The 27,450-nt window shown below is 41.0% G+C and overlaps 1 protein-coding gene across 6 annotated transcripts in view; it reads left to right on the top strand.

The window, feature by feature from the left end:
• NCKAP5 (NCK associated protein 5) overlaps positions 1 to 27,450 on the top strand; it is a 1,039,671-nt gene that overhangs the window by 92,648 nt on the left and 919,573 nt on the right. For all 6 annotated transcript variants that reach the window (XM_033440354.2, XM_033440356.2, XM_033440353.2 and 3 more), the window contains exon 2: positions 26,000 to 26,129. In XM_033440354.2, the coding sequence (XP_033296245.1) occupies positions 26,061 to 26,129 (69 nt within the window). In that variant the 5' untranslated portion in view covers positions 26,000 to 26,060. The remainder of the gene's footprint in view (positions 1 to 25,999; positions 26,130 to 27,450) is intronic.

Below are 27,450 nucleotides of genomic sequence, written 5' to 3'. Positions count from 1 at the left end.
AATGGGTCAGTATTATGATATATGAATTGTATCTCAATAAAGCTGAAAATTAAGCGATGCAAAGAATTTAAAAACCAAAGGTTTTAATTTACATAAATTGATTTACAGGTCAACATATTTTAGTGCCGAAAGGGACCTTGGAGATTATCTATTTTCCTTTATACGTGGGATGGGGAAACGGAACACTAGAGATTTTAGTTAATTTGTTGAAGATACGTAGGTATTTAGTAACAGAACCCGATATAGAAACCTTGTATGTGAATTTCCAAAATCTATCAAGATACGCTAAACCCCACAGAAACCATCTACACAGCAAAATAGGAGCTATAGATGTGGTCATAATTTAGGTAAGTTAATCAGTGTGACCTATCAAAATATCCACATGACCTTAACATTTTTCGTGTGTGGATGAGACAGAAATATTAAAACTAACAAAGGAAAAAAAACATAAAGGAAACCAAAAGCTTACCAGAAGTATATACTCACATACCTTGGAGAATCTATTAAATTAAGGAAATGTATACAAATGTCTTTGAAGAAAAGACTTTTTTTTAAATTAATTAATTTAATTAATTTATTTTTTGGCTGCATTGGGTCTTTGTTGCAGCACGCGGGCTTTCTCTAGTTGTGACTAGAGGGTTTACTCTTTGCTGCGGTGCGCAGGCTTCTCATTGCGGTGGCTTCTCTCGTTGCAGAGCACGGGCCCTAGGTGTGTGGGCTTCAGTAGCTGTGGCTCGTGGGCTCTAGAGCGCAGGCTCAGTAGTTGTGGCGCATGGGCTTAGCTGCCCCATGGCATGTGGCATCTTCCCGGACCAGGGCTCAAACCCGTGTCCCCTGCATTGGCAGGCGGATTCTTAACCACTGCACCACCATGGAAGCCCTGAAGAAAAGACTTTTAAATCTCGTACTGTAATGGCATACATGAATATCTAAAAGTTATTCAGTAACCCAAGTAACATTTTAATTTTAAAGTAAGGAGAAAAAACCTTTATGCTCTCAGAACTTATTCTATAACTTAAGATAACTGCTTCCACATTTTGACTTCAAGTAAAAAGAGAATAAATTACCTTTGAACAGAACGTTTAGATTTCTTCTATTTTCACAGGCAGATGGTGGGAAATTATCTCCACACCCCACACCACCCATTGCTGTTGTTAGTTTTTCGCATTAGTGTTTAAGATTACAATCTTATTGGAGTTTTACATTCATTCACAATTTTTAAAATAATTATCAAATTTTAGAGGAGGAGGGAGGTTTGTGAGAACTCCTGTAGTCAAAATTTGCAGGTTTGTAGCTTATAGGCTGCACACTACTCAGAGATAAATTTTATTTGGCTTGTGAAATATATTTTTTAAATCTAAGCAGTAGTTAAAAATGGAGAGATTTTGCGTAAATCTCTGAATCTTTTGGCTTCTCTTGAAAAATCAAAGGGTTTGATAAAATGGACCTTCATTCCTACATGGTGGTTTTGGCTATAGTTGAGTGGCAGCTGCCCTTTTTGGACAAGATATGTGCTACCCAGGTGGGCCAGTTCCCCCAGGGCCAGTTTCCCTCCTTTACATTACATTACTGATTTATTATCCTTTTGGGTTTGCAGCTGCTGACTTTGCCCAATCATCCTTTCTTTTTTTTTTTCTACTTTTCCCATAAGGCACTTCATCAAATGCATGTGCACCTAGTGAAATAATTCAGAACTCACTGTCACTACGGCTACCTTCTCTTGGTCAAAAGAATCACAAGTCTTGCTGATTATGTAAGAGAATCAAGTTGACTTTCCCCCAAGAAAGGAAATTGAGAATCCTGGAAGTATTTTATATCTTTAGAGAGGAACGTTCTCAACAGGGACAAAAATTGGTTCTTGGGACAAAAAATTCAGAAATTAGAATGGGTCATGGTCCCCTAAAGGGCCAGAGTACATAAATAGATACACAGTATATCTGTGGTACTACAATTTCATGGGAGAATGGAAGCAATTAGGGAAAAAAAAAACATTTTAATAAGGAAGATTTAAAAATTATAAATAAAAAATAGGAAAAATTTAAAGGAGGTTGGGGAGGTGATGCAAAATTGAAAAAAATTTAAAAATCCTCAGAAAAGAGGGAGGACTCAAGACTCAGAAAGGTTAATTCCTAGCCTAGCATTTTCTTGTCAAATGTGGTTCCTTCCTATAGGAAGAACCCTGAGTAAACGTATAAAGAAAATGGTAGTCAGGTAGAGAAGAAACACTGCCTTCAATCCAACTGCTCAGGAGACTATCTAATCCATTTACAAAAATAAGCAAGCATTTTTTTCCTCCCCCGCCTCCAGCTTTATTGAAATATAATTAACATATAACACAGTGTAAGTTTAAGGTATACAATGGTATGATTCGATACATGTATATATTACAAAATTATTACCACAATAAAGTTACTTAACACCTTCATCACCTTCATCACCTTACATAATGTAGCAACTTGCAAGTATGCAATACATCATTATTAACTTTTAGTTAATAATGCTGTACATCGGATGTCCAGAACTTACTCATAACTGGAAGGTCGTACCCTTTGACCAACATCTTCCCATTTTCCCCACCCCCCAGGCTGTGGCAACCATCATTGTACTCTCTGCCTCTGTGAGTTTGGCTTTTATAGATTCCACATACAAGTGGAATCATACAGTCTTTCTCTGACTTATTTCATTTAGCGTAAGCCCTCAAGGTACATCCATGTTGTCACAAATGGCTCAATTGCCTTCTTTTTTGTGGGTGAATAATATGCCATTGGAGATTTTATATATATATATATATCTATATATATATATATCTATATCTATCTCAGCTTGGTTAATCTATTCACCCATCAATGGATACTAAGTTGTTTCCATGTCTTGGCTGTTGTGAATAACGCTGCAGTAAACATGGGAGTGTAAGTATTTCTTCAAGATAAGGATCTCCTTTCATTTGGCTATATACCCAGAAGTTAGATTGCTCTATCACATGGTAAAGAAGCCAGAGGAAAGCAGAGATTTTAATGCTGCTTATGTAAGCGTTAATTGCTACAGTATAACTGTTTTTGGAGGGCAATTTAATACTGCCTGGTAAATTGAACATGTGCATAATCCATGACCCAATGAGTTCTCTGTATGAGAGAGAAACTTTTCTGCTTTTGTTTAGAAGGCTGCATGAACAAGAACGTTCATAGCAGCCTTGTTTATAATGTGAATGGCAAAACATTGGAAAAAATATCTATTTTTTGGTAATCGGGTAGATAAACTGTCATAAAATACATTTAATAGGATTCCTAAAATATTTAAAATGAATGAGGACTCCTTTTATCAACGTGGATAAATCTTGATGCTGCGGTGTTAAGTGGAAAAAAGATGGCAGTCATGTAAAGTGAATAACAAAAGTCAAAACTGAATACAGAAAGCATGATGCCATGTATATGAACTTCTAAACATGCCCACTAAACAGTACTATATATCATTCTTAGTACATACATATGTAGTAAAAGTATAATTTATGCACAGTAAGGATGCTTCCCTACTACAGGATAGTGGCTAATGGGGCAATAATGGTATCTATGACGTTTTATTTATTTTTTAAAAGAAAAGATTAATTAAAGCAAATATGGCCAGATTGACTCTGTTAAATATAGGTGGTAGGTACATCAATGTTTGTTACTTTATGTACTTTTTGGTCAGTTTATTTTTTTAATCAAAAATAAGACATTTTAAAGCACAGTAGGGATCCAGGAATATATAGAAATTTCCTCAGTTTGCTAATTGGTAGGTACAAAGAGACCAGACAATCTCATACTCACTGGTGAAAAATGACAACTAACTCCACTGAATTAAGGAACAAAATTTCCCACTTTCAGTTTGCTCTTCTAGCCAAGGCAATATGACCAGAGAAAGAAAGAAATACTGGAAAGAAGGAGCCAAAGATGTTGCTATTTCTGTCTAGAAAACAGAATAAAATAAGCATATTTGGAACTAGCAAGAAGGCTCAGGAAAATGGCTAAAGAGAAGTTCAAAGTTTATTAATCAATAGTTTTTTTCTATGTACCTATAACCAATTAGAAAATGTAGTTAGCAAAAATGATTTAATCTCAAGAGCAACAAAAAATGTAAATACCTAGGATTTAAAGGGGATGTCCAAGGGCTATTTTTATGACACTTTACTGAAGAACAGGAATGATGACCCAGATTAATGGAGAGATATTGTATTTATTTGTTGCTGCCTAACCACTGCCAAACCACTCTAATACTTGGTTACTTAAAACAACCATGGCTTATCTTTGTTCTCATGATTCTGTGGGTTGGCAAACTGTATGTGCTTTCTGTTGGTCTCAACTGAGATCATTTATAGGGCTGTGGTCATCTGAAGACTTGCCTAGAGCTGGAGGGTGCAAGATGGCCTCACCTCCTTATCTGGTAGTTGGTTTGGCTGTCAGTGAGGGCACCTCAGCCTTCCTCCTCTAGGGCTAGACAGCACTGTAGTCTCAGGGGTCTCCCTTCCTCCCTCCCTCCCTTCCTTCCTTCCTTCCTTCTCTTCCCCAACCACTTTGGAACAGGTTTTTTGTGTTTTTTTTTTAACATCTTTATTGGAGTATGATTGCTTTACATTGTTAGTTTCTGCTTTATAACAAAGTGAATCAGCTATACATATGTCCCCATATCCCCTCCCTCTTGCGTCTCCCTCCCACCCTCCCTTTCCCACCCCTCTAGGAGGTCACAAAGCACTGAGCTGATCTCCCTGTGCTATGCGGCTGCTTCCCACTAGCTATCTATTTTACTTTTGGTAGTGTATATATATGTCCATGCCACTCTTCAATTCGTCCCAGCTTACCCTTCCCCCTTCCCGTGTCCTCAAGTCCATTCTCTATGTCTGCGTCTTTATTCCCATCCTGCTCCTAGGTTCTTCAGAACCTTTTGTTTTTTTAGATTCCATATGTATGTGTTAGCATACGGTATTTTTTTTCTTTTTTTAAAATAGATCTTTATTGGAATATAATTGCTTCACAATACTGTGTTAGTTTCTGTTGCACAACAAAGCGAATCAGCCATATGCATACACATGTCCCCATATCTCCTCCCTCTTGAGTCTCCCTCCCATCCTTCCTATCTCACCCCTTTAGGTCATCACAAAGCACCAAGCTGATCTCTCTGTGCTATGCAGCTGCTTCCCACCAGCCAACTGTTTTACATTCGGTAGTGTATATATGTCGATGCTACTCTCACTTCGCCTCAGCTTCGCCCTCCCACCCCATGTCCTCAAGTCCTTCCTCTGTGTCTACCTCTTTATTCCTGCCCTGCAACTAGGTTCATCAGTACCATTTTTCTTTTTTTAAGATTCCATATATATGTGTTAGCATACGGTATTTGTTTTTCTCTTTCTGACTTACTTCACTCTATATGACAAACTCTAGGTCCATCCACCTCACTACAAATAACTCAATTTTGTTTCTTTTTATGGCTGAGTAATATTCCATTGTACATATGTGCCACATCTTCTTTATCCATTCATCTGTCGATGGACATTTAGGTTGGTTCCATGTCCTGGCTATTGTAAATAGTGTTGCAATGAATATTGTGGTACGTCTCTTTTTGAATTATGGTTTTCTCAGCGTATATGCCCAGTAGTGGGATTGCTGGGTCATATGGTAGCTCTATTTTTAGGTTTTTAAGGAACCTCCATACTGTTTCCCATAGTGGTTGTATCAATTTACATTCCCACCAGCAGTGCAGCAGGGTTCCCTTTTTTTTTTTTTTTTTTTTTGTGGTACGTGGGCCTCTCACTGCTGTGGCCTCTCCCACTGTGGAGCACAGGCTCCGGATGCACAGGCCCAGCGGCCATGGCCCATGGGCCCAGCCACTCTGCGGCATGCGGGATCCTCCCAGACCCGGGCACGAACCTGTGTCCCTTGCATCGACAGGCGGACTCCCAACCACTGCACCACCAGGGAAGCCCCGGAGGGTTCCCTTTTCACCACACCCTTTCCAGCATTTACTGTTTCTAGATTTTTTGATAATGGCCATTTTGACCAGCATGAGGCGATACCTCATAGTTTTGATTTGCATTTCTCTAATAATTAGTGATATTGAGCATCTTTTCGTGTGCCTCTTGGCCATCTGTATGTCTTCCTTGGTGAAATGTCTATTTAGGTCTTCTGCCCATTTTTTTAACTGGATTGTTTGGTTTTTTTTATATTGAGCTCCATGAGCTGTTTGTATATTTTGGAGATTAATCTTTTGTTGTTTTATTTGCAAGTATATTCTCCCATTCTGAGGGCTGTCTTCTTGTCTTGTTCATGGTTTCCTTTGCTGTGCAAAAGCTTTTAAGTTTCATTAAGTCCCATTTGTTTTTTTTTGTTTTTATTTCCGTTACTCTAGGAGGTGGGTCAAAAAAGATCTTGCTGTGGTTTATGTCAAAGAGTGGTTTTTCCTATGTTTTCCTCTAAGAGTTTTATAGTATCTGGTCTTCCACTTAAGTCTTTAATCCATTTGGAGTTTATTTTTGTGTATGGTGTTAGGGAGTGTTCTAATTTCATTCTTTTACATGTAGCTGTCCGGTTTTCCCAGCACCACTTATTGAAGAGGTTGTCTTTTCTCCATTGTGTGTTCTTGCCTCCTTTCTCATAAATTAGGTGACCATATGTGTGGGGGTTTATTTCTGGGCATTCTATTCTGTATCATTGATCTATATTTCTGGTTTTGTGCCAGTACCATACTGTCTTGATTACTGTAGCTTTGTGGTATAGTTTGAAGTCGGGGAGCCTGATTCCTCCAACTGCTTATTTCTTTCTCAAGATTGCTTTGGCTATTCAGGGTCTTTTGTGTTTCCATACAAATTGGGAAATTTTTTGTTCTAGTTCTGTGAAGAATGCCATTGGTAGTTTACTAAGGATTGTGCTGAATCTGTTGCTTTGGGTAGTATAGTCATTTTCACAATATTGATTCTTCCAGTCCAAGAGCATGGTATATTTCTCCATCTGTTTATGTCATCTTTGATTTCTTTCATCAGTGTTTTATAGTTTTCTGAGTACAAGTCTTTCTCCTCCTTAGGCAGGTTTATTCCTAGGTATTTTACTCTTTTTGTTGCAGTGGTAAATGGGAGTGTTTTCTTAATTTCTCTTTCTGATTTTTCATTGTTGGTGTATAGGAATACCAGAGATTTCTGTGCATTAATTTTGTATCCTGCAACCTTACCAAATTCACTGATTAGTTCTAGTAGTTTTCTGGTGGCATCTTTAGGATTTTCTATATACAATATCATGTCATCAGCAAACAGTGACAGTTTTACTTCTTCATTTCCAATTTGTATTCCTTTTGTTTCTTTTCCTTCTTTGATTGCCATGGTTAGGACTTCCAAAACTATGTTGTATAAGAATGGTGAGAATGGACATTCTTGTCTTGTTCCTGATCTTAGTGGAAATGCTTTCAGTTTTTCACCATTGAGTATGATGCCTGCTGTGGGTTTGTCATATATGGCCTTCATTATGTTGACATAGGTTCCCTCTATGCCCATTTTCTGGAGAGTTTTTATCATAAATGGGTGTTGAATTTTGTCAAAAGCTTTTTCTGCATCTATTGAGATTATCATATGGTTTTTATTCCTTAATTTGTTAACGTGGTGTATCACATTGATTTATTTGCATATATTGAAGAATCTTTGCATCCCTGGGATAAATCCCACTTGATCATGGTGTATGATCCTTTTAATGAGCTGTTGGATTCTGTTTGCTAGTATTTTGTTCAGGATTTTTGCATCTATGTTCATCAGTCATATTGGTTTATAATTTTCTTTTATTGTGATGTCTTTTTCTGGTTTTGGTGTCAGGGTGATGGTGGCTTCATAGAATGAATTTGGGAGTGTTTCTCCCTTTGCAGTTTTTTGGAAGAGTTTGAGAACGATCAGTGTTAGCTCTTCTCTAAATGTTTGATAGAATTCCCCTGTGAAGCCATCTGGTCCTGGACTTTTGTTTGTTGGAGATTTTAAATTACGGTTTCAATTTCATTACTTGTGATAGGTATGTTTATATTTTCTAATTCTTCCTGGTTCAGTCTTGGAAAATTTTACCTTTCCAAGAATTTGTCCATTTCTTTCAGGTTGTCCATTTTATTGGCCTATAGTTGTTTGTAGTAGCCTCTTGTAATCCTTTGTATTTCTGCAGTGTCAGTTGTGATTTCTCCTTTTTTATTTCTAATTTTATTGATTTGTGTCCTCTCCCTTTTTTTCCCGATGAGTCTGGCTAAGGGTTTATCAATTTTGTTTATCTTCTCAAAGAACCAGCTTTTAGTTTTATTGATCTTTGCTATTGTTTTCTTCATTTCTATTTCATTTATTTCTGCTCTGATCTTTATGATTTCTTTCCTTCTACTGACTTTACGTTTTCTTTGTTCTTCTTTCTCTAGTTGTTTTAAGTGTAGGGTTAGACTGTTTATTTGAGATTTTTCTTGTTTCTTGAGGTGAGATTGTATTGCTATAAACTTCCCTCTTAGAACTGCTTTTGTTGCATCCAATAGATTTTGGGTCGTCATGTTTTCATTGTCATTTGTTTCTATGTATTTTTTGATTTCTTCTTTGATTTCTTCAGTGATCTCTTGATTATTTAGTAGTGAACTGTTTAGCCACCATGTATTTGTGTTTTTTACAGTTTTTTTTTTTCCTGTAAGTGATTTCCAATCTCATCGCATTGTGGTCAGAAAAGTTGCTTGATACGACTTCAATTTTCTTGAATTTTCCGAGGCTTGATTTGTGACCAAAGATGTGATCTGTCCTGGAGAATGTTCTGTGTGCACTTGAGAAGGAAGTGTATTCTGCCACATTTGGGTGAAATGTTCTATAAATATCAATTAGATATATCTGGTCTCTTGTGTCATTTAAAGCTTATGTTTCCTTATTTATTTTCAGTTTGGATGATCTGTCCATTGGTGAAAATGGGGTGTTAAAGTCCCCTGCTATTATTGTGTTACTGTCAGTTTCTCTTTTCACGGTTGTTAGCATTTGCCTTATGTATAGAGGTGCTCCTATGTTGGGTGCATAAACATTTATAATTGTTATATCTTCTTCTTGGATCGATCCTTTGATCATTATGTAGTGTCCCTCCTTATCTCTTGTAACAGTTTTTATTTTAAAATCTATTTTATCTGATACGAGTATTGCTACTCCAGCTTTCTTTTGATTTCCATTTGCATGGAATATCTTTTTCCATCCCTTCACTTTCAGTCTGTATGTATCCCTAGGTCTGAAGTGGGTCTCTTGTAGACAGCATATATATGTCTTGTTTTTGTAGCCATTCAGCCAGTCTGTGTCTTTTGGTTGGGGCATTTAATCCATTTACATTCAAGGTTATATATGTTCCTATGACCATTTTCTTAATTGTTTTGGGTTTGTTTTTGTGGGTCTTTTTCTTCTCTTGTGTTTCCTGCCTAGAGAAGTTTCTTTAGCATTTGTTGTAAAGCTGGTTTGGTGGTGCTGAATTCTCTTAGCTTTTGCTTGTCTGAAAAGCTTTTGACTTCTCTATCAAATCTGAATGAGAACCTTGCTCAGTAGAGTAATCTTGGTTGTACGTTTTTCTCTTTCATCACTTTAAGTATATCCTGCCGCTCCCTTCTGGCCTGCAGAGCTTCTGCTGGAAAATCAGCTGATAACCTTATGGGAATTCCTTTGGATGTTATTTTTTTTTTCTCTTGCTGCTTTTAATATTTTTTCTTTGAATTTAATTTTTGTTAGTTTGCTTAGTATGTGTCTTGGTGCGTTTTTCCTAGGGTTTATCCTATATGCGACTGTGCTTCCTGGACTTGGGTGACTATTTCCTTTCCCATGTAAGGGAAGTTTTCGACTATAATCTCTTCAAATATTTTCTCAGACCCTTTCTTTTTTTCTTCTTCTTCTGGGACCCCTATAATTTGAATGTTGGTGTGTTTAGTGTTGTCCCAGAGGTCTCTGAGACTGTCCTCAGTTCTTTTCATTCTGTTTTCTTTATTCTGCTCCTCGGCAGTTATTTCCAGCATTTTGTCTTCCAGGTCACTTATTCGTTCTTCTGCCTCAGTTATTCTGTTACTGATTCCTTCTGGTGTATTTTTCCTTTCAGTTATTGTGCTGTTCATCTCTGTTTGTTTGTTCTTTAGTTCTTCCAGATCTTTGTTAAACACTTCTTGTACTTTCTCAATCCGTGCCTCCATTCTATTTCCGAGATTCTGGATCATCTTTACTATCATTACTCTGAATTCTTTTTCAGGTAGACTGCCTGTTTCCTCTTCATTTATTTGGTCTTGTAGGGTTTTACCTTGCTCCTTCATCTATGACGTATTTTTTTGACATCTCAATTTTTTTTTTTTAATGAGTGGGATTGTGTTCCTTTCTTACTGGTTGTTGGGACTGAGGCTTCCAACACTGGGGTTTGTATGCTATTGGGTAGAGCTGGGTCTTTGTGCTGAGTTGAGGAACTCTGTGAGACCTCACTCTGATGAATACTCCCTGGGGTCTGACGTTCTCTGTTGGTCCAGTGGTTCGTACTTGGAGGTCCCACCGTATGAGCTTCAGCCCAACCCCAGGCTTGTGAACCAAGATCCTGCAACCTGCGTGAGGCAGCAAAAAAGAAAAAAAAGAAAAAAAAAAAAGGAACAGTAACGAGTAAAAAACAAAATTAGACTAGGAAACTAACAGATATGTTAGAAAGAATATAACATTAAAATATAGATTAATCAACAACCAGAAGGTAATCAGTACCACAATAGTAAAAAAAAAAGAGGTGGGAAAAGAAAACAAAAAGGGGGGGGAAGGCCTTTGCTGTGATGGGCGGGGCCTATGCAAGGGTGGGGTTTGGGCAGGCGGGGCCAGTGCTCAGGACCCACAGGGCTGGAAAAGGCCCTGGGGGCTGTGGGGGGTGGGGCTTAGGCTGAAGGAACAGAAGGGGCCCAGGCGTGACCCCGCCTCTGGTCTCAGAGGGCAGGGACCTCACCTGGGAGCCCAGTGGGCTTCCTGGGCAGGGTAAATGCCTCCTCTCCTCTCCTGCTCCTCCAGTCTGGGAGGGCCCCTCCTGCCTGCCTCTCCTGATCTCCCCAGCCTCCCTCCTGTGGCCCCAGGACCAGTGTGGCTGGTGGGGAGGGGGGCCTCGAAGGACAGGGGACCGACATGTGAGCTCAGCAGGCTCCCCGGGCCCGAGTGGGCAGGGCATCGCCCTCCACTCCTCTCCTGCTCCTCCCGGAGGGCCCCTCCCACCTGCCTCTCCTGATCTCCCCGGCCTTCCTCCTATGCCCTCAAGGACCCATGCAGCCTGGAGGGCAGGGGATCAGCCTCGGAGCTCAGCAGGCTCCCCGGCCCGAGTGGGCCAGGCGAGTGCTCTCCACTCCTCTCCTCTTCCTGGAGAGTCCTTCCCGCCTGCCTCTCCTGATCTCCCCAGCCTCAGGGGTGCAGATCCGATCTGGCCTCCACTTCTCCTCCCCCCTCAGTCCCCTTACATTCTACCGGTTCACTTTGGGGTTCCTCCCATCTCCTTGGGCGTCAGAGTCCCCCACCAGTGCGTGGCAGATGCCCTAGTTGTGGGGAGAAGCTAACTCGGTGTCTTCCCACACTGCTATCTTGACTCTGCCTCCCTGGAAAAGTTTTAAGATTGATTCTATTCAGCAGTAATTCCACCTTTAGAGATCTATACTTTATAGAGAAACTTCCACAGGCACAAAAGAGGCATATACAGTGCTCAGGGCAGCACCATCAAGAATCAGAAAATATCACTGTCCATCTAAATCTCTATTCATAAATTAATACCCAATTTGTTGCTCATTGATTCTATAGAATAACACAAAGCTGTAAGAAAAATGAATTAGGCCCATGTGTATTGAATCTACCAGGTATAACAAATATCACAGAATAATAGATGCTGATCCCATTTATATAGAATGGAAAAAAACAATATTCATATATTTACATATTTCTGCAGCTAAAGAAATGGAAAAGCTATTAAAAGTGATTACCTCTGGTAAGAGGAGTTAAATAGGGGGACAGTGAACGTATACAACTTTACATTATAATCTGTATACATGTTTTACTGCTTTTATCTTTTATTACAAAGAGCATAAATGCATATATTATGATGTAAATTTTTAAAGAACTGGAATAAAAGACATTATCTCATGGAATTTCATCAAGTTCTAGCAAGTACCAGAGACAGTGACAAAGAGGATGAGGGCTGTGGAAACTTTCTCCCAAGAGAAAATGTTGAAGAAGCTGGGGGTATTGTGCTTGAGTAAGAGAAAACTTTTATTTGCTCCAGGGAACAGAGGCCGTGCCCAGTGGGTGAGAATCCAAGAGACAGACTGAAACTTTCTAACCATGAGAGAACCCCAAATGTGAAATGGGTTGCTGTGAAACGCCTTGTGAGCTTTTGTCACTGGTAGATTCAAGTAATTACCAAAATTTCCTAAGTAAACTTGTTGGGTTTATTTTAGAGACAATGACTGTACTGGTGGGTAGGTGAAGAGGGATCCCTCAGGATTTGGGATTCCAAACATGAGTAGAGGTTAGCACAAGAATTATTGTACGTGATTAGCTAAACTGTATAGTCCATGAAGGATCTTAGATTATGTTAAGAACTAACTCATTATAACATCTAGCTAGGTGAGCATAGCTTTCTGAGAAAATTCTTAGAATTTCACCCTTACATAAACACAGATAAATTCTCTAAGTTTCAGATCTTTTACTGTCAAAGTGCAATCCAGACCAGGAGCATCAGCTTATTAGAAATGCAGAATCTCAGGCTTTACCATGACCCCATGAATCAGAATCAGCATTTTAATGAGATCCACCGGTGATTCCTGTTCTTGAATTTGAGAAGCGCTGGTTTACCCAGCTATCCATAGAACACCTCTTATTCCTGAGCCTTCAAAGCCCAAATAAAAAGAAACAAACCCCTCACATGAAAAACAAAAAGCCCAAATAATGAGAAGTTTTGATTGTTATTATCTATAACTGGGGAGAAAAGAGAAAAAAATGGCCATATACACATAGATAGGTGTAGATATATGTGTTTGTATAGCACATATACATATATTTACATAACACGTATAATTATATACATGTACATACAGACACACATAAGCACAACCTAAACTTAAGTCTTTCTAGCTATCAGTTTAAGTGGGTGGTCATCAACTGTTTTACCTTCTAAAGAGATTTTAGCTCACTTCCCTTCCCACTAGTGAATAACACTCAGTTTAATTAGACACTGAATCAAAGAAGGTAAACATCTTTGAGACGTTTCTCATACTTTTCATTTTGACAGCTGTTAACGACTTAGGACATTTTTAATGTCATATTCTACATTTTTGGTTTATTAAGAATTCTTTCCATTGTTTTCAGCATATTGATGGGTTTTTGAGACTTAATCCCTTAATTTTGATTTACTAAGCTTTTAGTATTTTTTTCCACATCAGGGTTATTTGGGGCAGGGAAATTGTGGAAGGAGGTTACTATAAAAGAAGAGTAAATAAGGTGAAAAAAGCTTCCAGGTCGGGAAAATATTCTAATTAGCAGCTAAAACCTTGGCAAAAATGTATTGGCTTCTGATTGATTTTAGTATATCCATTTCCTGAATCATTTTGGTTTATCACTTGTGTGCAAAGGCATTTAATGGCATAATGAATTCAGCAATGTATGGGGATGTCACGGTAAAACCTTTTGCTGGATCTTCAAAAACATTGCTTTTCAGAAACTGTTTCCTTAACAAGTCATGTTGCCTCTCAGCAGGCTTTGCAAAGTTTAAAGCATACTCTCCCATAACTGGCCCCAGATGGAAAATACTCTCTTGAAATTGGCTGGTTTTTTAAGTGTAGCTCTGCATGGCCTTCTCAAAGGAGAAAAAATAAGCTTGAACAGAATGCATTAGTAGCAGGTCTATAATTCCCCCAGCATCCCACATATTTGGATGTTTTTGCTTTTGGCAGTGGAATTTTTCTAATTTAATTAACTCATTAGTGTTAGCAGATGACACAGTGTGAAAATTCTTTTCCCTAGCCACTTATCTAAATATTCTTCCAATCCACTGGAGTTATGTGCACTATTTATTTAGAAAATGTGTTTATTTGTTTCATTTCTACACTGACTTTCCCCTTAAGAGTTCACGGGCAACGTGTAGACATTTCACAGAATGAACTACAACCTTTTCTTCAAGCCATAAATGGAGAAGAGGCCGAGGAGGGAACTAAAAAGTGGGGAAAATCTTTACAAAGAAAGACTGGGAGAGAAACAACAGATGGTTCCGGAAGAGCAGCCAGAGCTGAAATGCTTATCCTGGTCCAAGCCCCTGCCATTCTGTCTCTTGCTTTTTAGTTCATACACTGTAAAAATGTCACGATGGTTCGTGTCTGGAAATTAACTGGCAATGCTTCGAATGACAATGAAGGCAAGTTTTCCAGGATGATCCAAACCAAAAGTGAATCTTCTTTGCACTGAAACCATTCACTCCTTCATTCACATTTTTTAACCTTACTTTTTACTATTGACATATAAATCTTCTTAGATTTTAAACTTCCTTGAAATTTGAGGATCCATCTTCCTTCCTTCCTTTCTTCTTTCTTTGTCTCTTTCTTTCCTTCTTCTTCTCTTTCTCTGCCTCCCCCCTTCTCCTTCTCCCCCCTCCTCCCTCCCTCCCTCCCCCTCCCCTTCTCCCCCTCCCCCTTCTCCCCCTCCCCCCTCCCCCCCTCCTCTCCCACCCTCCTTTTTTCTCCCCCTCCTCCACCTCCTCCTTCTTTGTCTTTCTCTGTCTCTGTCTTTCTCTCTTCGGGGCCTGATACAGGGCCTGGGACAACATAGATATTGAATAAATAAATATTACTGAATTCTGAATGAAAGGAATTCTGTTGTGTCATTCCTAGCAGTTATTGAATATCTACTCCAATATTTCATTTTATTTTTCTGAGGATTTTGAAATTTAGTATTTAGTTATTTAACCATTTAAACTTGTTATTTTATATATATATATATATATATATATATATATTTTTTTTTTTTGGCTGTACGTGGGCCTCTCACTGTTGTGGCCTCTCCCGTTGTGGAGCACAGGCCCCGGACGCGCAGGCTTAGCGGCCATGGCTCATGGGCCCAGCCGCCCCGTGGCATGTGGGATCTTCCTGGATCAGGGCACGAACCCATGTCCCCTGCATCGGCAGGCAGACTCTCAACCACTGCGCCACCAGGGAAGCCCTAAACTTGTTATTTTACATTGGAGTATAGCCGATTAACAATGTTGTGACAGTTTCACGTGCACAGCAAAGCAACTCAGCCATACAGAAACATGTATCTATTCTCCCCCAAACTCCCTTCCCATTCAGGCTGCCACATAACGTTAAGCAGAGTTTCCTGTGCTATACAGTAGGTTCTTGCTGGTTATCCATTTGAAATATATCAGTGGGTACATGTCAGTACCAAACTCCCTAACTATCCCTTCCCCCCACCCTTCCACCCACCCCGGTGACCATAAGTTCGTTCTCTAAGTCTATGTTTACTCCAGTATTTTAAAACAGGCATCATTTTAGTCCTGAGAGCAATTTTGTTAAGATGATTGCTGTTACTATGATCTTAATTTTATCCATGAGGAAATGGAGGCCAAGAGATGTTAAATAACTTGCTCAGGGTCACAGAACCCTTCAGTTGGAGAGTTTGAACTCAGGACTGGCCTGGATGCTGCTACCCAAGAAGGTGGTGACATTGGACAGCCAGATCTGATGAAGCTCAAGCAGTGATAAGGGAACTTACTTGCCTTTCTGTAGCACATCCCCAGTTTCTGTCAAAAATAAGTAAGTACTGGGTGGTAGAAAGGGTTGACTCTGAATTGTGCACTTTAAAAAAGTGAATTTTGTGGTAGGTGAATTATATCTCAGTTTTTAAAAGATTTAAATAGGGCTTCCCTGGTGGCGCAGTGGTTGAGAGTCCGCCTGCCGATGGAGGGGACGCGGGTTCGTGCGCCGGTCCGGGAAGATCCCACATGCCGTGGAACGGCTGGGCCCGTGAGCCATGGCCGCTAAGCCTGCGCGTCCGGAGCCTGTGCTCCGCAACGGGAGAGGCCACAACAGTGAGAGGCCCGCGTACTGCCAAAAAAAAAAAAAAAAAAAGATTTAAATAATAAAGGTTGGAAATGAGTGAATTTTGGTCATTTTAGAGGTTCTAAGAGCTTTCCCTGTCCTTGCTTCCTTAGGACCTTAGTTCACATCAGTTCTTTAACTGTTCACCTTTAACTGTTCAATAGCCAATATTGAACAATAGCCAAGATTTCCAGACCCAGATTTCACTGAATCCCTGGTTCCCTGTGTTGGAGGTGCCATTTCTCTGAGGACGGGGTCATGGGACCGTGATTCTTAGGAGTCTGTCCAGCATTTAAATCATCAACTATAAGCCACTGGCTAGTTTCCAGGGTGAGAAGTTTAATAAACAGGAGCTCCTGAAACCATTATGCTTAGTGAAATAAGTCAGACAGAGGAAGACAAATACTGCATGTTATCACTTATATGCGGAATCTAAAAAATAAACTAGTGAATATAACAAAAAGTAAGTGGACTCACAGAGATAGAGAACAAACTAGTGGTCACCAGTGCGGGGAGGGACCAGATGGGAGATTAAGAGGTACAGATTACTATGCATAAAATAAATAAGCTATAAGGTTATACTGTACCACATGGAATATAGCCAATATTTTATAATAATTGTAGATGGAGGATAATCTATCAAATTTTTGAATCACTGTTATATTTCTTAAACTAATATAACATTGCAAATCAACTATACCTCAATTAAAAAATGTAAAAAACCAATTTTCATCATGATACAAAATTTTCCTCCACTTCAAAGAAAAAATCCGTTGTCACATCCCTCAGATGTGTTTCCAGCCGCTAATGTATCTGGCAAGGATGGGATACCGTATTTGGGAAGGCTGTTCTCATTCAGTCTTTTCTAAATCCATTTCAGGGTGCTGTTAGTAGACATTTATGAGTGAAAGTCACATAATTTGGTATTTTTTATACTTATGTCCAAAACGGAGACAGTAGTTTTCTGTTCCGTCAGAGTGCATGTGCATACACACACATGCACTCTCACACACACGCATATATGTATACACTCACACACACATACACAAGCATGTGTGCACACACACACACACCCTTATGCATATGACTCACGAATGCATGTGTCAATAGCAGAACGTTATTGAGCCAATATAGCTTCCAAAAGGAAACTGTTGTGTATATGTGTTTAAAGTATGAGGAAAACCAGCTGCTTTCCCTTATGTAGACTTAATCGAGATGAAAAGATTTCAGTACAAGCTGACAGGAGCTTCAAATGTTCTGTTTGGTAGCTATATGCAAATCTGACAGATTCATAACTTCTTTTTCCCTCCTGCTATTTGCACTTTGAAACGAGAGCAGGACGCTCATGGAGAACCGTGGGGAGAAAGGAGTGAGCATGTTTGGGAGCATTTGCGTCAAGATTTTCCATTCTTACACTTGGAATAGGAAGTTCTTTCCCTCCTTTTCTAAGTGATATGATGACCTTACCCTGAGTTTCTACGACATTTGCATGTTAATTTGGAATCTAGATTTTTTTTTTTATCGTAGTATAATTGCTTTACAATGTTGTGTTAGTTTCCACCGCACAGGGAAGTGAATCAGTCATGCGCATATGCATGTGCCCTCGCTCTTGGACGTCCCTCCCCCGCCCCTTCCCTCCCAACTGGGCCATCACAGAGCACCAAGCTGAGCTCCCTGTGCTATACAGCAGGTTGCCACTAGCTATCTATTTTGGAATCTAGATTGGATATTTCTGTCTTTAGTCAACAATTACTCTCTGCGCAAAGCAAAAGACCAGTTTAAGCAGGATGATTAGTGAGCCTGAGAGAGTGGGGCAGGGGGAAGGTGCGGGAAGGTGCAGGTCCAAATTGTATCCAGTGTTTCTCTTCTTTGGGGTCAGAGTTTGCAAACTAAGAATTGCTGGTTGCAGTGGCTCAAGAAAGGCGGTTGCTGCTGTCAACAACTGTGTGTCCCTCAGCCCTTGAGACAGGGAGGGAGATCAAGAAAGGGCGCATACCTTCACCCCCTCAAACTGGTGATCCACTGACTGTGTGTTGGAGTCTTTCAGGGATCTTAACAGGAGGATGAGTGGGTCCCACCCTTAGCGATCCAGTCCTGATTTATTTGTTCTTTGGTGACTCCACAGGCGACTCTAACCTGCAGCAAAGTCTGAGAACAACCACTCTAACCAGTAGTTGCCATCCCCGGCTGCTGTCCCCATATTCGGGGGCTGGTGCCCTTGCCCCTGGAGACTGCAGTGATCTGGGATGGGGCCTGGGCATTGGTGAATTTTACAAGCTCCCCGGGGGTTTCTGAGGAGCAGCCAGGATGGAGATCTGCTGAGCTACCTGGTCAGCAGATTTTGTCACTGTTCTTGTTACATTCAATTCTGAAATTACTCTTTGTAGAGTTTATATCACATAGGAGCCAGTTTGTTGAGTGCTCAGGGGAGACGCCAATGAGTGTGACACTGTCTCTGCTGTCTGGGTGCTATTAGGCTGCACACAGTCATGTTTTGCATTGTTTGTTGCTTAATGAAGCTGCTTGAAAACTATCTTGACTCTAGATGTGGAAGGGCTCTTTCATGCATTGTCTCTTCCGAACCTGAAAATATCTGGGAGAGATTAGATTAGGAAATGCAAATTCATAGAAGTTAGGGAACATGCTCAAATTTACATGGCAAAGAGGGCTGGGGGCCAAATCTTCCAATGCCTTTCAGCTCAATCATTTCCCCCCATTTCTTCGGGCAAACCATGAACATTTCGAAGCAGGTATGAGGAGAGGGGGAATCAGAGAAGCAGAAACTGAGCTGGAGAAACCTGTTCTCAGAATGTGTGTGAGTGTATGAGAGTGTGTGTGTAAGTGTGTATGTCTGAGTGTGAGAGTGTGTCTGCATGTGTGTGACTATTGCATGTGAGGAAATATGACTTAATGGTGTTGTTTGGTTCTTGTCCCTTGAAAATTATACAGTCTTTTAAAGTCTAACAGAAAAAAGAAACTACTAACATCTTTAGGAATATTAAAGGGTCTGTCTGGCACTGAAAGGCCATTACTATCTGTGAGGAAAATTAAAAAGAGTTTATTAAGGCCAACTCAGATTTCTACTGATACCAAGAAATAGTATTTTAATCAGCTAGAAAGAGGTGTATGTGAGCAGAGATCACTGTCAATGACCATCAGTCACAAAAGGATGCTTAATATCCTGTCTTCCTTAAACTCTGACCATTTTCATCCCCGTGCAGGGAGGGAGAGGCATCCAACCTATCCCTTGGAGGCAGGTATGTGCTCTTTATAACCAGAGTTGTGAGAAGCCATAGGAAAGACATGAACACGACTGGATTATGGTGCTTTGTAAGTGCAGGCAGGGCCCAAGGAGTAATGTTTAAGTTGACAGTGGTTTAAAAATCATGATAAAATGTTTTCTTTGAGGCTTGGGTATGTCTGTGTGTTTGCCTCAGAAAGTAATTTCTGTGTTATAAATGTGCATGGCCTTTCTTTGCTTTAGCAATGTTATATTTCTGCTCAGCTCTTTATATATTCATGAAGACAGCTGTAAACATTCAAGCATTCATTTATTCACGCAAACAACAAATGCTCATTGAGCGTCTGCCATGTTGCTATGCACCAGGCATCATAATACTACCCTGGAGAGCATGGAATATAAAATAGTGTTCCTGCCCTCCAGGAGCTAAGTGCCTAGTAGAATTTTTAATTCCATGCTGTTATTTCAGAAGGCTCGCAAGAAGGAAGACAGGAACTGCCCAAGGAAGGCTGTCTGTCTGTCCAAAGGAATCTCTATGGCGTGTGCCTCAATCATGGTCAAACCTGGAAAAGAGAAACTACTCTAGGTATTTCAAGCAGAGAGGAATTTAATGTGAGGAATTGGTTATGAAGTTGTTGGAAGGGCTAGAGGGGCAAAAGGCATAGGTGGTGGTACTCAAAGGTTGGGAAGCTGCTACTGCCCTTCCTTAGGATGAGTGGTTGGAGGAATCATGGAAGTTACCGGAGCCTGTAGCCCCTGCTTGTTTGTTTGTTTGTTTGTTTTGCGGTACGCGGGCCTCTCACTGTTGTGGCCTCTCCCGTTGCGGAGCACAGGCTCCGGACACACAGGCTCAGCGGCCATGGCTCACGGGCCTAGCCACTCCGCGGCCTGAGGGATCTTCCCGGACCGGGGCACGAACCCGCGTCCCCTGCATCGGCAGGCGGACTCTCAACCACTGCACCACCAGGGAAGCCCTGTAGCCCCTGCTTTTGATCCTGCCTATCTGGAGCTGGAAGCAGAATGGCTTCTCCCTTCCTGTTGCCTTCTGATCTCTCACAGACTCCTATTGGCAGAATCCAACTTGACCAACCGACTAAGAAGTCTTGATGATGTAGCTTGCACCTCTAGACCTGCAGTAGAGAGAAGTTATAGCAGGGGAAGGCGGATATGGATGGTGGTGGTAGTGAAATCCACGGTCCAATAACCAGTGGAGAGGGAGAGGGTCTGGCACTAGCCACTGACACCCAGAGTTTTTGTGACTCAGTACACTGAGATGTGACCAGGCTTTAAAATCTGCCTGAAACTAACTCTTATGGATTGAAATGTATCCCCCCCACCCAAATTCATATGTTGAAGCCCTAACCCCCAATGTGCCTATATTTGGGGATAGGGCCTTTTAGGAGATAATTAAGGTTAAATGAAATCATAAGAGTAGGGGTCTCATTCAATCAGACTGGTGTCCTAATAAGAAAAGGAAGAGACACCGGAGGCATGTGTGCAAAGGAAAAGGCCATGTGAGGATACACAGAGAAGCCAGGCAAATGCAAGTTAAGGAGAGACGCCTCACCAGAAACCAACCCTACCAGCACCTTGATCTTGAACTTCCAGCCTCCAGAACTGTGAGAAGATAAAGTTCTATTGTTTAAGCCACCCAGTCTGTGGTATTCTGTTATGACCACACAAGCTGACTAGTATAATAAGCAAATATATAAATGATGAATATAAAGAGTTGGATGCCAAATTGCAAATTTTTACTAAAAATGCAACTCTCCAAAAGACTGCCTACTTATATTTGCTGGTCAACACATTCTCCTTTAATAAGTAAAGCTACATGGGAATCCAATAAAATGAGGAGGTTGTTTGATAACAGTGGTCTCTGAGCAAGGGAGTTTGTTGGATAATACAAATGACCAGTGTCATACCGAAGTGTCTTTGGGGGCTGACGCTCATTTTTCCTCTAGACCTGCAGTCCTTGTTGGGTTTATATACATGAAGGTGCTCTCTTCCCCCATGGTGCTGGGGGCAGAGCGTGTGAGCCTTCCTGACTTTTCCTTTGTGGGCCCCTCCTCTTTTCATACTGACACAACCTGCTTGCCATTTGTTTCTTTTGGGTGGCCTTGCTTTTATCCTTTTGGACAACTTACTTTGATCCTCTCCATGCTCGTTTTATGGTTTAATTCACAAATTTTCAAGTTCTTGGGGTAGAGGTAGTACATATACTGAAGCTGATAATTGGCCAGGATGTACTGCTATAGCTGTACTGCTTATTGCCTTTCACTGTGCCCTTCTGATCAGTCAATACCTAGGCCGTATCAGTTGCTAAAAGTTTTGAATGTCAATCTTTGCCTATATAATTAGCATCATAAAACGTGAAAAGAAATTGACCAGGTTAAGCTGTTCAACCAGCCTTCCACGTAGCAGACTAGCCTGTTCAGGAACTGTCAAAAGGATCTCCATTTCCCAGTGACAGCTTCATCAGCTTATTACAGAGCAAAAAATTCAGTCACTAGAGTTGCTTCTTAATGAGTTGAATCATATATACCAGAAGGGATAATGAATATATCTAACATTTAAAGCTTACGTACTATGTGATCTTTATTTACTTTATTTTATTTTTGGAGTAAGGAAAGGTTTATTGCAGCGCCAAGCAAGGAGAAAGGGTGGCTCATGCTCAAAACCCCTGAACTCCCTGCTGTTTTTTTTAAAATAAATTTATTTATTTATTTATTTATGTATGTAATTTATGGCTGTGTTGGGTCTTCATTACTGCGTGGGGGCTTTCTCTAGTTGTGGCAAGTGGGGGCTACTCTTCATTGAAGTGCACAGGCTTCTCACTGCCGTGGCTTCTCTTGTTGCAGAGCACGGACTCTAGGCACGCGGGCTTCAGTAGTTGTGGTGAATGGGCTTAGTTGCTCTGCGGTGCATGGGCTTAGCTGCTCTGCGGCATATGGGATCTTCCTGGCCCAGGGCTCGAACCCATGTCCCCTGAATTGGCAGGTGGATTCTTAACCACTGTGCCACCAGCAAAGCCTCCCTGATGGTTTTTGGGGAAAAGTGTTTAGAGGCAAAATTTGGGGTGAGGGCTGTAGGGTGTATGGCTTTCTTCTGATTGGTTGGTGGTGAGGTAACAGGGTGGCACTCCAGGTATCTTGAGCTCAGCTTGAAGTTACTGTGTTCCACCTGGGTGGGGACCTTAGTTCCTGCAGAAGAACTCAAAGATATTGTTCTTTATATTCCTTGTGGAGGAACCAGGACCCTGTCCCAAGGCTGCACTATTGTTTCTTGACTGCTCCTTCTTTGTTTCTGCATCCCCTCCCTTCCCTGATTAGCAACTGTTTGAATATGCCCTTTGGAACTCAGGGAAGGTTAAGGAGGCTGAATGAAGCATATTTCCTACAAAATAGGGGGACCCGGAAAAGATTTGTACCCAGGAGCTCCACAGGGTCCTGCTTGGCTTCAATCCCCCCTTTTCTTTGATACTCCTCAGTCTTGAGGAGAACAGGTGTTGGACAAGAAAGGGAATAACGTTTTGGATAGAGACTTTAATCGTAAACTCAGCAGAGGAACTCGGTTTCAGGGGGACTTGGTTTCAGTCCTGCTATGTGATCTTTCAGTGGATCATCTCATTAATCATCACAACAAACCTACTAGGAAGAAGGTCCTGTTATTAGTGTCCTTTCATAGATGAATCAACTGGAGCTTAAATAGGTTAAGTAATTTAATGTGATCAGCGAGTAAGGGGTGAAGTAGAGAATCAAACCTGAAGATTAACCATTGTATTTAGAACAAACAAGTCACCTTGGCCTACAAGACCCTGAGTGAACTAGTTGTTACTTAAATCTCAGAACTTTTTTGACACGTTCTCTTCCTAATTTGCTTTAGTGCACACAAACCTCTTCACCAGCTCCTTCCCAGCAGAAAGACTGGCCCCTCTACCTTGGAATGCTTTTTTTTTTTTGGCTCCGTTGGGTCTGTGTTGCTGTGCGTGGGCTTTGGTGAGCAGTGGCTACTGTTTGTTGCAGTGCACGGGTTTCTCATTGCGGTGGTTTCTCTTGTTGCAGAGCACAGGCTCTAGGTGCGCGGGCTTCAGTAGTTGTAGCACGTGGGCTCAGTAGTTGCGGCACATGGGCCCTAGAGTGCGGGAGCCTCAGTGGTTGTGGTGTGTGGGCTCAGTGGTTGTGGTGTGTGGGCTCAGTAGTTGCGGCATGTGGGCTCTAGAGCTCAGGCTCAGTAGTTGTAGCGCATGGGCTTAGTTGCTCCGTGGCGTGTGGGATCTTCAGGGACCAGGGCTCGAACCCGTGTCCCCTGCACTGGCAGGCGGATCCTTAAACACTGAACCACCCGGAAAGCCCTGGACTGCTCTCTACCCATGTTTTTATATGGCAGCTCATACCCTTACCATTCTGTCTAAACTTTGCTTCCCTTTACACACACTTGACCCTCAGTTACACCAGTCACAGGGGGTTGTTTCCTTCATAGCAGGTACCGATCGTGGTTTGGAGTTGTTTGCTTATTTGTTTTCTGTGTCCTCCCACTAGAATGTAATCTCCACAAAGGCAGGGGCTTGGTCTTTATTGACGTGCTGTGTCACCAACATCAAAGTACTGAGTCCTCCATTCATTAAGCACTTAATAAACATGAGCTAAATGCCAAAGTATCATCTATTGTGGTCTATTAAACCCCAAGGCTCTTGGGAATATAAGACTCAGGAGGGCATGCTTTTGTTGGACGGGGGAATCTCAGGGCCTGAGTAGTCTCTGTAGCTGGATTGATAATCACAGACAGTATTCTGAGCCACCAGTGCGTAGAGTCCCTGGGATGAGAAGGGGGCTGCAAAGCGGGTGGGAACGGCTGAAAGCACGAAAGACAGCCCCCAAATAAATTTCAGTTAACTAATCGTTTGGCCTATACTATTAGCATAGAACTAACTTTCTTCTGACAAATGCTGCCAGTGCTTTGTTGGTTTTTAACTCTTAGGCCCTACCAACAAGAAGATATTAAGAACTGACTATAGTTAAAGAACTGACCCAGGTGATGAAGGTGATTACTAAGGTCCCCAAGGACTTCTATGAACCTTGGGAGGGAAAGGAATCATTGCCAAATGGAGTGATGCAGAAGGTTTTGGGAAGGATCGGGGATCTGAGCCAGGCACTGGGGCAAAGGGAGGATTAGACCAGATGGAGGTATGATCCGAAGTGTGGTTTCGGGAATGTTCTTCGTGTGTTTGGAGATTGTAAAGCCTGGTTGGCAGGAATTAGACCTTGAACATGATGTTGAAAACTTTGGATTGTATCCTGAAGTCAGAGTGGAGTTTCTGAGTGGACCAGTAATGAATTAAAGTGAGTGTGCCTGAAAGTGAGAGATGGAATGATTAAAATGGAAAAGAAGCCCATCAGTTTCCTACAACCGACTATAATGTGGGCAAACCCTGCCTGGGGCACAGCTGTCTCAACCCTCTTCCTGGTAGAGGAAACCAAGAGAAAGAGACCACATACTGTGTATAGGCTGTGAGGTCCCGTCTGTTGCATCCTCATTAAACTTGGAGCAGTTGAAATAATTCTAAAAAATATTTCTTCTCAATTGTGTCAGAAACTGATTGGTATAGCATTTTATTAAGCTCAGCTCTTCTATGTCGGCTGTCCAATGGCTGATATAAAATGTGTTTTTTTGTGAATTATGAGCAATTTCTGTACCTCACAGTGCCTTCTGAGTCATCAGAGGCATATTAAATTATGTCGACTTGTATTTAAGGTTAACTGGTTTTTAATGTTATCCGTGCATAATTAGAACTTAAATGTAAGTTGTCATTTATTGCCTTTAAACCATTTTTATATACATCATTTGATGGCCATCTGTTATCTGTTTTTGCAGTGGAGAAAGATGAGCTTCAGAGAGCCTAAATGACTAGTCCAAGTTCACTTGGCTAATGCGTAGGAAAGTCTGGGTTCAAACCTATTTCATTTCAAGCATTTTACATCTCGGTAAAAACTGGAAGCTAGTATTTAATACATCTAACGTGTCCTTACGAACCAGAATACCAAGTCATTCTAGAGCAAACAATCTCAGTAGAGTGCAGGGATTAACTCTATCTAATCTGATGAAATGCAGTGGGTGTTCAAATACTTACTCACGATAATGATGCCATGACCATTCATGTGGATTCAACCTTTCCCAAAGCAAATGTCTCTTGTAATGTTCCTTAAATAGGTTTAAATTATTTTTAAATTAAATATTGACAATAATGTTCATGTTTCAGTTTCCCCTTACTGGGTCTTGGACTCAGCAGCTCTTGCATATGGAGCGTGGCTTTGTCCATTTGCTCTCGTGGAATTTGCGGACAGCGTCCCTGTGCACAGCAACAGAATGATGCTGGCGGATAGAGGGAGGACGGGTGTGAAACAAGCGTGGCATGAAACGGACTGTTTGCTTTTTTCCACAGTCTGCTGATTAGACCTGCAAACCCATCCCGTGACTCCATTAGTAAAACCTGTGAAAACACAGGGGCCTCCATAGAGACGACTCTGACCTTGGCAGCGGGCGAGGGTTTTGGAGTCGAGAGAACCCAGTTCTAAACTTATGATTTGGGTCTGGGCATTTTTGGCTTCAACACTTGCTCCTGGTTAGAAAGTGAACAACAGGGGTCTAAACACTGTTCGCTCGGATGGTAAAACACATGTTCACTTTTTGCAGTGACCCTGGAAACAGAAGGGGAATTCTTATAAATCACAAAGGAAAATAAATAACTTCACTCATGGAGGGAAAGAGACAGCTTGAGAAAAGGGACTTTGGAAAAAGGCTGTCTCTAGATAGCAGTCTTGTGGTAAGTACTAAATATTCATTTACCACTATATGTTTTGGCTTAAAATGCATTATTCTTTGACTGTGATTTCCTGAACCCTGTGCTTTCAAAACCTCTATTCCAGTTACCCCATTAACAATATCTCCTGGGATTTTTGTTTCACTTATTTTTTACAAAGTCAAAAGCCAGCAAACTATTGGAATGTTTGTATAGTGTCCTAATAGGCAAATGTCCTAATCTGTCAGCATTATATATAATTACATTAATTCCAGCTGAAGTAAACTTTAACCCATACAAAAACACTACTGTACAGCTGATACCAAATGCCAAGCTAGTATATAGTTGTTCTATCACCCATTTATCTTAACTCTGCGGGTAAGTTGAACAAGAATTCACTAGAGTTTCAAATACTGAAGAGCGAAGAAAATCTCTGAGATCTTGGGTATGTAAATTTGTTCAATGGTCCATAAACTTTCTTTCTAAAAGTTTGAATACTGATGAGCATCATTCTTAACAATTTGGTTGGGTTTGCTTTCGTGTATGAGGATCTGGTTAGTCCAAGGAAACAGACTCCAAAAGTCACTGATTTCTGAAGGTTGGCCAGTCTTTCACAGTCTGAGCTGAGATGTTTGGGGTCACCTACTCAATGATGCATCTGAACAGGGTAAAAAATCAAATGAAGCAAGTCATTCTTTACTCGTTTGGTCATCTACTCAAGTAGAAAGGTAGCTTAGCACCTTCTTTGGCATGACATTTAGGGATGTGCTTTATTCATTTGTGTCCTCCCAGCTTCGGGCCTGGAGTTGGGGTCAGAGTAGGTATCCAATACAATATTTGTTGATTTATTAGTTGCCCTTTTCCAATTCTGCTGCTGTAGGACTCGCTCTGTCGGTGTCTAGATTAGCTAGTTACCCTGTGACTGCTGAGGCTTCACGTCACAAACTGTTCATAAATGTGAGTTTCTGGGAATTGAGAAAAGAGTTGCATTTAACTTTTGTGTCTAGTTCTTCTGTGTCTCTGTGAGCTCTGTACTGGGCAGCATACCTTCAGAGGCTAAGAACTCTTATAGGGTTTTAAGTTCTCCTCCCAGTTGGCATGCCCTCTTCTCATTTCTGAGGTCTTTCTGTCTCCAGGTACAGTGCAGTGAAAATTGTGTGTGTGTGTGTGTGTGTGTGTGTGTGTTTATATGTCTATACCCTTTGCAACTTCTAGGGAAACTTAGGATAAAAAGATAATTTCTCAGCCTCTCCTTCTTTTCTTTGCCAAAGGAAACACTTCTTACATATCAACCTGCCAGTAAGGTGTGTCTTATGCCTAGCTAGGCACTCATGTAGTATATATA

The sequence above is a fragment of the Orcinus orca genome, chromosome 7 (genome assembly GCF_937001465.1).
Source record: "Orcinus orca chromosome 7, mOrcOrc1.1, whole genome shotgun sequence".
NCBI lineage: Eukaryota > Metazoa > Chordata > Mammalia > Artiodactyla > Delphinidae > Orcinus > Orcinus orca.
The sequence above is the reverse complement of the archived record's forward strand: the minus strand, read 5'-3'. Positions and strand labels throughout refer to the sequence as shown.